The following is a 12,174-nucleotide window of genomic DNA, read 5'->3' as shown; positions in this document are numbered from 1 at the left end:
GATATCAGTTTGTGAAATGGGAGAGATGGCCTTGGGTTGCATGCCTACTCTGGCCAGACCCAAATGAGTCAGCAATTTTGCTGATAAGCATGAGAGAAATCCGTTTGTAGTAAGCATGTCTGTAGGTAATCGGAAAGAACGGTGCAGTTTTCAGAGCTATTGAATCCATGTGAAAGTGAATCCCTAAAAATCAGCCAAACGTGATCCACACAGGCATGAGCCTACCTGAGACAAAATTTTGTCCTAGAAATTCCCAGGTGAAGATCGAGTCCCTATTCGAATTGTTGGCTTGAGGACTGAGGCTTCCCTCTCACTCTTATTCATTTTGTTTTGACAATTCAGAAATGCAACTTTTCTTGATCCGACTTCCCTCGCCACAGCACAACGCTATGTACTCGTAGTATTCAGAGCACATGTAATATCCTTGAGAGTCGTGAATCAGCGACAGAAAAGCAGTTCACAACTTTATCAGACATTTTGAGGCTTTCAGTTCTACATATACAAGTATTTATTCAAGTTTAAATTTCTTCAACACCCTGAAAAGGAACAAAGAAATGCATTAGTTAAATATTCTACAGCTGTGATGAACTAAGGAATAAGGCAGTCTTTTACATTATTGCATTTAGTCAATAATTCTAGCTGCCCATAGAAGGCTATAAGTGGGATGAAGGTACCCATGCAGATGCTATAGAGTTTGCCATTGTGCACTTGCAGATGTAGAAACACCTGCTACCTGAAGTGCTGAAAAGCAGGTTCAGAGAGCTTGCGCTACTGCTCACAGCGTGCTCGCAACACACACACGAGGTGCACACAACAGTCCGGCAAGTACGTAATAAGGTAACATATAGGGAGCACTTAGTATTAGAAAGGTAAAAAAAAAGGGACCTGTCATCTGTTGAATATAAATATTATGTTAAAATTAATAAAATATTCTAAGACATTTCCAAATGTTCGACAAAAAATTTTCTCAGCCATGTGAAAAAATTTCGTACACAAAGTGCTATGATGGACATTCATCATAGCAACATTATGATGAAACCTGTCATCTGGTGAACATGTTAAAATTATTAAAATCTTCCTGGACATTTCCAAATGTTCTGCGAAAATTATTCTCAGCCATGTAAAAAAATCTGATACGCAAGTTGCTATAATAAACACTCTAAAAATTCTGTCAGCAGGTAAGCCCAAAAAGAAAATAAATTCTTGTTGCTGATGCATAAATTACAATATCTTTAAAATGGTACATTGGTAATAAGCATGCCACATGTACCATCAAGCATGCGAGAGGGCTTTTAACAGCACTGATATTTTCACAGCCGTTTTTTGTAAGTAATTACGGAATAAGCTTACATCAACCAGGAACTAAATGAGACACAAGTTCATCGGCATCAGTGCCTTAAATGTACACTGAGAACACACTGATTTTCACCTGTATTAATAGCTTACCGCATTCTAAAGACAAAAACACTACTTTCATTGAAAATAGAGCTCTTACAAGCCGGAAAAGGCCACAAAATGAAACACAGATGCTTCCATTCACAGCCGACTTCGCAAGCAAACTGCAGCACATGAAGACACTTGGCAGTGGCAGAAAAACTTTTCTAGGAAACTTTGCCAGCAATAAATGCATCTTAATAAAGTGTGGGTTTGGGCTAGTTGGTAATCCATTCTTGACAACAAAGTGCGCAGAAGACCACCAGGACGAAGACGAGAAAGACACATACAAGCTCTTGTCTGTGTCTTTTCTCAGTCTTCGTCATTTTCTGTGCGCTTTGTTGTCAATAATAAATGCAGTCTCAGCATCAATTTTTATTAAAGACAAGCATTGGATGGGGTTGTCCTCAGTATCCTTTTAAAGGGACCATGAAAATAATTAAAAGCCGCTTGTAAATGTTAGAAGTGATGCTGAGAAGCATTGACACCAAGTATGAGTTTTCGGAACTGAGCAGGCAATTTATTATGAATTTTTAAAAATCGTGTTTTTTTTAAATTCGCGGGCCGTTTGGTGTCTTCATAGGGAGCCATTTTGAAACCAAAATCGGAAAAACAGACGTCACTAGTCCCATGACGTCGGCAGGCCACCACACGCTGTCATTCGCTCGAGCCGCGGCAGCTGCGACGTCATGGGCACACTTCCGGTAGCGGTGAAAATCGTCTGCTCGAGCCGCCGCGCGATCCCCTCGGGCAAGCGCGAGCCAGCTAGGCATTGCCTTCACGCATATGTTTTCAATTTACCTCTGCCGCCTCTTTCTGTCGCGAGTTCGGTAGCCAAGAAAGCGCAGAGACCGGAGAGACGCTGCCGATGCACGCTGCTCCACGGGAGTGCGACAACCGGAAGTCGTAAACCGAACGTCAGCGAATGACGTATTCATGGGCGGTGCCCAGTCCTGGAGCAGTTTTCTTTATTTTTTTTATGGTGCCCCGCGCGTACGAGTTGAGGGGGAGAGGAGGAGCATGATTTTTAATCGTCTATAACTTCGTTGTTATTGATGCTAGCTCAAAAATTCTTGAGCTGGGGTGACGAGTGATGGATTGTCTATCTTTACGTAATCTCAATTAATTTATTGCATAGCCCCTTAACTACTGCTTTGCTACGATTCATCAGTGGTCGTCATCCTGTCCGGATAGAAAAAAATTTTTTAAAAAATTCACCTTTTCCTCTGCACTTCTTTGGAGGACTGGTACTGTGCCTCAGCTTCAAGTTCTCGTGGAGTCTTGAGCTTTCGTCGTGGAATCGACTCAAAAGCCCTGCTCCAATCTTTGGTGGCCTTCATGTCGAGGAGGATTTGCGTGATGTGGTTTAGGGCGAGTGTCTTGGAAGATGACTGGCCCCATCTAGTGGTAGCAAAAGCAACATGCAAAAAGGTATTCACAAAGCACTGTTTACGCAACCTGCTACAACAGGCATGGGTGCAAAAGATGATCACACGCAGACTTCAAGAGGCATGCTAGGGTCGAAATGCAGGCTAGTAGGTTGACTATGGTTACAAAACAGTGGTGTGTGCGTGTGTGGCCCCCTGTGCCTTCATCTTTTGTCACTAGTGCTGTTTTGTGAACACAGTCAAGAGGCAATTGTGGGACAAAAATAAAATTTTCCCAGTTAGTCTTGGTATACAACAAAGTATAGCCTCAATAAACATTCATTTCATAGTTGATACCAAATGCCCTCTTGTACACATTGAGCCTGCAATCCATGGAACATGGCTAATCTGAAACTGTTTCAAATTCAATTGCTTCTGAACCCCCAGCAAGTACACAGCCTTTGGTCCCAGTAACTCACAAGGCTCATCCTACTGAACACTGAGCATAAATATTCAACACAGAACTGAGAGCAAAGTGTAATGTTAAGTGTTTCAGCAGCACATTACAGTAAACAGCCTCCCTACCTCCTTAGCATGCATACAGCCACAGTCTATACTCAGGAGGTGTCCCTGAAGTGGGCATGTTCAAATGGCCATGCCTAAAACTGTGTGTGTTCTGTTGCTTTAAAAAACAGCAAATACTGCCGCCATCTTGGTCTCAGCCCTCTGCTCCTCGTTTTGAATGCTTTAATATAAATCGTGAGTATTAAAGGTGCACTGAAGAGGAATCTGAACTCGTCTTTTTGCCGCGGGAACTCGATCTACACGTTCCCAGCATTCTTAGAAACTCCGATTTATTGCCCTGTGCGGCAGATTTCCCTAATTAAATCGAATTGACGTCTGGCTCCTGCCTTTTTCTTTTTTTTTAATTCCCCGCATAAGGTGGGGGAGACTCGACCAACGCATGGAGTGCCTTTCAGGCAGCCACGTGGTGACGTTGCTTTCGCTTTATTTTGGTTCTTTTCGGTTTCCGTGAATAAATAGGTCTAGCCAGAGACTACATAGCTGCAAATTAGGCCCACGGAAATAAAAATAAGCGTGGACTCTTTGCTTTCACCGATCACTACGTATCACTCTGTCCATAGCAGAACGGCAAGCCGCCACAGGACTGGGTGAAAGGTTGGTCGACTCCTCCCACCATTTGCGGAGAATTAAAAAAAAGAAAAGGTGGGAGCCCTACGTTAATCCAATTTAAATTAGGGAAATCGGCCGCACAGGGCAGTAATTCAAAGTTTCCCAGAAAGCTCGGAACATTTACATCAAGTTCCAGCGGTAAAAACACGAGTTCAGATTTCTCTTCAGTGCACCTTTAACAGCAAACAGCATGAGTTCAGCGATATTCACAGCTGGACTAAAGTTGCTGATGCAATGCGAAGTGCCATTTCAGCCGAGATGACATATCAGGAAAGAAAAGGCAAGTCACCGTCACATGACGGTCACTTCCACATTTGGGGCTCGAGAAAATCCATGCCTACCAAAGCTGACACGTCTACTTAGTGAACACTTCCAGAACAGGGGCCCAGGCTGATGCAAGTCATCATCATCATCATCATCAGCCTGACTACACCCACTGCAGGGCAAAGGCCTCTCCCAAGTGGGACAGCAGCAATGCCAGAACAAGCGAACTTACTGCAAGTACTCATCCAAGGGAAGCCTTGCAAAACTGATCCCCTCTCTTTTCGCCTTGGCCATGGACAGTGGTCTCTGGCTTCCAAGGTCAACCAAAGCACCTGAAACAAGATGGAAGATGTTACAGTCACATTTGTAACACGCAGCAGGACCCACAAATGTGGTCTGAGCTAGCTTCACAGAGCAGTGGCTGCCCGGTGATGGTGAAAAGTTGTACACCTGGCCACCAACTGAAACGGTACTGCATGATACAGTGTATACAACTGCACATCAGCATAAGTTCATATTAGGAACGCGATGTGGGAAAGAGAATGTAATGGTCCTTGCTGTGGCTAGCCGCAGCACAGTTGCTAATCCCGCCATTGCAGGCTTGTGCACCAAGCATGCTGGTGGCCCACAGTGCTCTGTGTGTAATGTGAGAAACCAGAACATAAACAGTAGTCATTTTCAACGTGGCACAATGTCACTACGTCCGAGAGTCAAATGGAGGCATGAGATTAAGAAGGCTACTGTGATAGGGGGAACACTGGGAGAAAGAAGCCTTTGCTCTGGAACGGACACAATTTGGCTGATGACGACATCACTAGACTGCAATCCTTACTCCTGCTTCTGCTCTATGCATCCCGACAACTTTCTCTGGCAGTGGAGTGAAAGCTATGGAGTCGAACCACATTCTCTCTTCCTACACAGTGGAATATAGTTCCCGTTTGCAGTTTTTAGATTTCTCCTAAAAGACAGCATTTTCTCTTCAAAGGCAGGCATATTTCTAACACAGCTGCCAACATTCAATGTTTACAGTCAAGAAAAAAGTTTTCTTCATTACAACGATTTTTCTAGGGAGGTTTCGTAACAAGAAGCTCCCACAGATGGCACCAGTTGCCCTGGAGACGGTGTGAAGGTACTACAGAGACAGCAGTGCACACGCCAACCAGCTGCACTACCGCGTGGCTGAACTATTCGGTGGAATGATGCAGTTATGACCGTTTCGCCCCTGTAGCCCTCCCTTCACTGCCCAGAAAAGCTGTTGCAGTGTAAAACAGCAAACTTCCCAGAAAACACAGGCAGCTTTCAAATGCTGCAGCAAGCAGCATCTCAAACCACCAAGTTAAGCACTAATATAACAATGAGCAATGAAGCAGACTGCACTATATACTGATACTTTTGTTATCCTTGTTATCCCCCTTGTGATGTACTCTCAACGTCAAATGAAATGCAAGCAAGACAGTTGCAACTAAAACAACAAAAGGATAAGACTTTAGTTCATGGAGAGTGAATGTCAGTATACTTGATTTTCGATTCTATGGCATGAAGACTGCTGCATAAGTGTTGATGGACCCTACGTGTATTTTCTCTCTAGCAGCTATTATTTTTGTATTCTTGTTTTCGTGTTACAGTTGCCTTGTTTGCATTTCATTTGATGTCGACAACACATCATCATGGCCTTCACAATAAATTAATGAACAAATAAAGATATGAACCTATAACTATAGCAACACTGCCAATCATGACCCCAATGGTTTGTGAGTAAAGTGAAGTGATTACAATGCAGCCTCAGAAATCAAGAAAGAATTATGTGGAGGGATGCTCGTAAGTATATATAACGCCAAACATCTCTTGCTGCAGACTGTCTTTCGCAAAATCAAAATTACTGATAACCAGCTGAATTACTTTTTTTTTCTGCAGGAGAACTCCCTCTGTTCTTTGCAACAGGCTAGCATCCAAGCAAATCAGGTTTTTTCAGGCATACCTAGCGGCACACTACAAGCTAAACGTTGATGTCAGCCATGTGTCTCAAGGTCAACATTTCTCTTTCCAAGTTCTTCTTGTCACGAACATTCAGAGACAGGAACAGTCAATCAGAGATGCTATCACTTGTTTCATTTATTTTTGTGTTTATTTAAAAGAGTGCTGCTACTCTTTCGTTACATTTCACACATTAGGTGGAAATATCTCTTTTTTTTTTTTTCTAAAAGGGCAGAGAGGACAACTCCATCCAATTATTATTCCCAATTAAAAATCATTCTCTCGCTCATTCTGGCTATGTTGACGTTTGTCTGGCAGTGAAAGACACACTTATCCCCGAGAAAATTTGATTTAAAACTCTTCTCATGAGTCTATCCAAACTGGCTAATGGTGAGGTAACATAGCCTCTGGGGTACACGGCTAAAAATCACTGTCAATGCAAGCAGTTTGCATGCAAAATCAGCTGGTGATGGCGACACCAGTTTTTCATTTTTTTTTTTTTTTCTAGCTTGCAATAGCTCCATTTTAGGTGAAAGAAGTCTCTTCCCGACTAGAACACGGTACAATATCGATATAGGCTAACTTAAATTTATCTTCACTGTCCCTTTATCATATATTGACATATTGACATCTTATCTGCTGTGTCCTTCATTCTCCCATAATATCTCCTGCTTAAATTTCTAAATTCAGCTCTGCCATCGCATGTAGTCTTTCGTGTATTATGATTTCTTACTTTTTCCTTTGTTGCACATGAATATTTGTGCACATATTAGATACACTGATTACTTGTTTAATTAATATTCCATTGTTAGCTTAATCATTTTTTAGGGGTGTGCGAATATCAAATTTTTCGAATACGAATCGAATACGAATACTTGGTTCCGAATATCGAATCGAATATCGAATAATCAAGGACAGACGTATTTAACCACTATAAAACATTATTTGAACATCCAAGAACATCACAGTTCAACTATGAGTGATGAAATAAACACAAAAGATGTGTGTGGCTGCACAAAAAGTATCAAAGTCTCGAACATTATTCTTAGAGGAGTGGAACATAAAAGGTTGCCGTGAAGGAAAACCGGCTGCTCCACATGGTCAGGCAGAAGTAGTTAGTTCCCTTCTAGCTGAAGCAACTTCTCCAGCCACAAAAATGCCCTCTCAATTGGCTCTGGGCAAAAGGATTTGCCGGGCTAGTTGGTTCATTTCTGAAATAAAGATTTAACTGCGCGAAAAGGTTAGGACACAAGGGAGACACATTCACGACACTTAGAAGCGCAGCTTCAACACTTAGAAGCGCGCTTCCAAGTGTCGTGAATGTGTCTCCCTTGTGTCCTAACCCTTTCGCAGAGTTAAATCTTTACTTCATATTTGCTCTGGGCGCCGCCATATTGTTATGTCTCTGTCAATAGGACTTGCGGACCGATATGAATGCCGGTGCTCGCAATAGAATATTCGGCTGGGTACGAATATTCGCGTCGGGTTGAATATTCGAAACAATACGAATACTTGGATTTCGAATCGAATACGAATAGTAAAAATATAATATTCGAATTATATTCGAAAATTTCGAATATTCGCACACCCCTATCATTTTTTCATGTTCTGTATCGCTGCTTTCAATAATACTCTCCAAGCAATGAGGGTACTTGAAATAAAAAAATAAGTCTATACAAAAGTTGCTGTTAGCCGTGTACGACACAAAGCTGCTCACGAAATGGGGCATCATCTTACCTACAATGTAGATGGCGTCATCACTATAACGGAGAGGCTGTCTGGCATCCGGAGTCAGGTACACCAGCCTTTCCTTCGGGTACAAATCGAGGTAGCTTTTCTCGGTGGCAGTGATAAGGCAGCCTGGCTTGCCCAAATGCGGTAAGGCGTTGTGCAGGTGCTGCTTGTACTGGCTACCTTCTTTCACGTTGCAGAAGACCAGATTGAATGGGTCTGGGTCTATCCTGTTTGCCGCATACACTTCTTGGAGCTGGTCGGCAGCATTTTTCAGCTCGCGCTTTGACATCTCATGCTCATAGTCCAAGTCAAACACCAGAGTTTGTCCAAACATGGCAGCCCAGGCCTGTAAAGTGAGACAGAAATGCCTTCAATGTCACCACCGAGTTAGAGAACTGCACCACCTCATAGTGACCGAGACACTCTTACAATGTGAACCATTAATGGAAGCCCACCCTGGATCATCGCGTAACTGAAGCCCTTTGTAGTTGCATGTGGCTTGACTTTACTTGCCACAACCCGAGGGGATCAGCGCCAAGCCAAGAGAAAGACAAAGAAAAAAGAGGAGGAAGAAGAAGAAAGAAAACGGGAGAAAATAAAGAATGCAATCGTGCAGAGGGGAACAGATATTATGGCTCTTACCGAATATTTTAAAGGGGCTCTGAAAGGGGCTCCAATAAGTTGCGGTATGCCTCGGATGTTAAAGCATGCCGCTTCACGAATATTGTGCAGGAAGAATTCTTTTAATGCGCTTTGTAGAAGCTGAGTTATTTATAGATTAAAATTTGAATTTCAGTGACTTCGCACCTTCTGCTCTCCTTCCTGTGCTCAGGAAAGGCGTCCATCCTGTTGCGTTCATTCTGTGTCTCCGTTTTGTTTGTCTCCATTGTCTCCATTTTCATTATGAAAGAATCTAACCAACAACCATCTCTCAACATGTATGCGGAGGTGCGAGCGACGGAGGAGGGTGCGAGCATGAAAATGTTGCCGGAAAGGCTCATCAACTTTCACGCGTGATTGTGGGTTCTCTGCTGCGTGCAGAAGTGTATTACTTGGCTCAGGTGTTCATGACAACATAGTGCAGTGACTGAGCGAGTTGATGTACTCTCGTCCATAGAGTTTCTTACTATTACCTAGAGGGAAAGCTGGCGGCGCTGCACTTCAGCCACCATGGACGCCCAAAGCATCATGGGGCGGTGAGCTACTTGTTGCGGCACAGTCGTAGTTTTTCGGGAACACGGAGTGGCACTACTAAGACGTTTCATTCCGGAAACGCTGTCCGTGTATGCGCAGACGACTTTCGCGCGAACGCAGTGTGCAAAACCAATAGTAGTGAAAACGCAACGACACACGACGACAGTAAAAGGTTTCACTTTTCTGAAATGCTATTAAAAACCTCTTATAATGTTTAAGCAACAACATTTTTTTTAAAACATATTTACTTTTAAAAGTGAGCCTGTTAAGCACGAAATATTAGTTTTTGTAGTGTTCATTACTTGGCCAATAGGAGAGCGAGTCATCTCTTATTTTGGGTAAACTTTGCACTTAAATGCTTTTCTGCTCGTTTGTTGCAATCATTAGACAAGGTATTGAATGTTAGGACGTTTGTAGTTATCAAACAGCTTTATTTTTCTATTATTTTTTGGCCAAAAGTTGTAGTTCTGCAGTCGGTAGCTGACCGCCCCATGATGCTTTGAGCGCCCATGGTGGCTGAAGTGGTCTCGAGGGGTCACCATGCAAACTCCCATAGACGGGCTGCCAGCTTTCCCTCTAGGTAATAGTAAGAAACTCTATGCTCTCGTCAGAAGGTGTTGCAGAGCCCCTTTAACTAAGCCCATGGTTAACAACAGTGCAAGACGGGCAGACGCAACACAAATGAAAAGAGATGGGACAAGCGGCGTTGTTAACCGTGGACGTCCACCAATTTGTTCAACTATCAACTTTAACTCAGCCGTAGCTTATAGTAGGATACAACTTTCCCACGCAGTGGCTGCCCCCTTCAAAGGACCCCCTTCCAGCAAAATGGCGTCGGCCGATTCTCATGACCCCGCTGGTGTACCAGACAAATCAGGCAGTGGTAGATGAAAGGTGATAACCCTTTCCCTCTATGGTCAGGGATAGCACCCCTCTCCATTGTGGCGCTGCTGCATTGTTACGCAAGCAGGGTCATGAGAATCAGCCGACGCCCTTGGCTGGGACGGGAGTCCTCTGATGGGGCAAAGCTGCTGCATTTTTTAGTTGTATCTGACCATACTTCAATTTTTTTCACACACAAAATTAGACGAGCGGCACGAATGGCAAATTGAAAACAATTCTGCGAACATCTCATGCAGTATTAATTACACACACCATTACACTGAACAATATCCCAAACATGTATTTTCAGTGTGTCCACAATGCCAACCAGGTTTTAGATCAGATACTTTCTTTAGTCACTGCATTTACATTCACCAATGTAAGACAAACCAAATCGCATTGGGTACACACTTCACCTTTACTCCGCATTCACAACTTAACACAATGTGCATTTAGATTTTGGAGCTAAAGAGCTCTCCAAACAGGTTAGCAGGTCCAACACCCAAAGGGCAACCGCACAGCTGGCAGCAGTAATGATTTACTGGCTTCAAGGATAACTTACTGCCTAGAGAAATTATCACATTAGTTGATGAATCCACTTAACATGCTTCACGCCAGAACTAGTAGAGCTGACAACGGCAAGAAAAGCCGAATTTTGCAGTTATATTCACATGTCATGTAAATTAGAGCTTGTCGAAGATAACCTTTCTCACTCCCCCTATGTTCAATAACAAAAAATGGTTAAGCAATGATGAATTTTACTTGCACCAGAGCGTAGGAGATATCGAATATCTGGTTTCAGTAATGCGAAAACGTGTACTAGGTCTGACAACCGCAGCTTACAGTCAGCCTCAAATGAAATGCAAACAAGACAAAAATGGGAACAGCAAAAAGAGAAGATGTGCGCTAAAGGAGATCAGTAGTGCATTTGATTTTAAATTCGACGGCGAGAGGACCGTCGAGTGGAAGTGGTAATGAACCAAACCAGCATTTGTTCTGCAGTAGCTACTATTTTTTTGTACTAGTGTTCACGTTTCAATTGACGCTGATGGTACAGAGTAACATTCTTCACAGCGCAGCGTCCAGCAGATCGACAGAAGCCGAGCACATGACGTTACTGCGTACCTGTCTGTAGTTATAATAGTTGTGCATCGCCTGGTCCCGGATGAAAAGAAAAATGGTGTTCGCAATGCCATATTGGATGTGGTTAATGGAGCCGTCCTCGATGGCCTTCTTCCGCATCTCTTCCTTGGCCGCAAGCCGCTCTAGCCGGCGCTGTTCTTTTCGTCGCTTAGTGGCGAGAATGGCCATCTCGGTCTTGAAGAGGTAGCCGAAATACTTCGCGCGCCGCCCAGGCGAGGTAATAGCGAGCAGCTCGGCCATGTCCTTAACATTCAAAACAGAAGGTACGCGCCCCACCGTGTCGCGACAACTGACGTACTCGAGCAGGATCAGGTGGATTTGGCGCCGCACCTCTTCGCTCGTTACGAGTTCCTTGAAGTCATCCACGGTCATCTCGGTGGTGTGCACAGCAGGAGAACATTCGGCGGCGTCTGCGTCTTTCTCATTGCCGACGTCGACTGGATTGGGAACGTCAGCTACGCGGGAGAACTGGCGGAGGAAGGCCGGTGCCTGACCCTTGACTTTGCATTCTGGCCTAGAGAAGCTTAGCAAACGTTGTCCACCGCTCACGGCCACGGCAGGTAGCGTGGATGCACACCGGATCAAGGGCACGCAAAACCTCGGAAGGAGCTTAGCCATGCTGCCCAGTTCTTACGTGTCAAATATGCTTCGCTCCTCCTCAGAGTAATTAATTATATGCAAGCTTTCGATTGCACAAGCTCAGCTGTTCAGTTCTACAACTGAAAAGACTCCCAAAAGCTAAAAAAATGTTCTGCCACATATAACATGACCAGTGTGTTAAATTACCTCTACCGACTGTCATAGGACGATACACAAGGTGTTATATTGACCATACGAGGAGAAAACCTTCAGAAACTAAACGCGATCACTACTATCGAGTTGTCGCTGGTACGCGCACATGGTAACCATGTTTTGTTGGTTTTGGCTCCGGCTTGGACTGAAATGGATTGTGTGCATCTGTTTTAGCCATGTTTTAGCTTTAACTGTA

The 12,174-nt window shown here is 43.8% G+C and overlaps 1 protein-coding gene across 1 annotated transcript; it reads right to left on the bottom strand.

Moving 5' to 3' along the window:
• Positions 1-484: 484 nt before the first annotated feature.
• LOC149334874 (mitochondrial ribonuclease P protein 1 homolog) lies at positions 485-12,106 on the bottom strand. The gene is made up of 5 exons (XM_089551510.1): positions 11,169-12,106; positions 7,971-8,313; positions 4,492-4,591; positions 2,653-2,835; positions 485-536 (listed from the first exon to the last, which is right to left on the bottom strand). The coding sequence occupies exons 1-5, from the start codon at positions 11,802-11,804 to the stop codon at positions 509-511; spliced, it is 1,290 nt and encodes a 429-aa protein (XP_089407636.1). The 5' UTR covers positions 11,805-12,106; the 3' UTR covers positions 485-508.
• Between the last annotated feature and the right edge of the window lie 68 nt (positions 12,107-12,174).

Source organism: Amblyomma mixtum, chromosome 7 (genome assembly GCF_055824585.1).
Source record: "Amblyomma mixtum isolate Tamu chromosome 7, ASM5582458v1, whole genome shotgun sequence".
Classification (NCBI taxonomy): domain Eukaryota; kingdom Metazoa; phylum Arthropoda; class Arachnida; order Ixodida; family Ixodidae; genus Amblyomma; species Amblyomma mixtum.
Note: the sequence above shows the minus strand (reverse complement) of the source record. Positions and strands in the feature narration are given on the sequence as shown.

Excerpts from the sequence above, each read along its gene's own strand:
- LOC149334874 (XM_089551510.1), bottom strand. The coding sequence starts at position 11,804 with ATGGCTAAGCTCCTTCCGAGGTTTTGCGTGCCCTTGATCCGGTGTGCA. Across the intron at positions 8,314-11,168 it reads ACTATTATAACTACAGACAG|GCCTGGGCTGCCATGTTTGG; the intron begins GTACGCAGTAAC and ends CTCACTTTACAG. Across the intron at positions 537-2,652 it reads AAAGAAGTGCAGAGGAAAAG|GGTGTTGAAGAAATTTAAAC; the intron begins GTGAATTTTTTA and ends GTTCCTTTTCAG.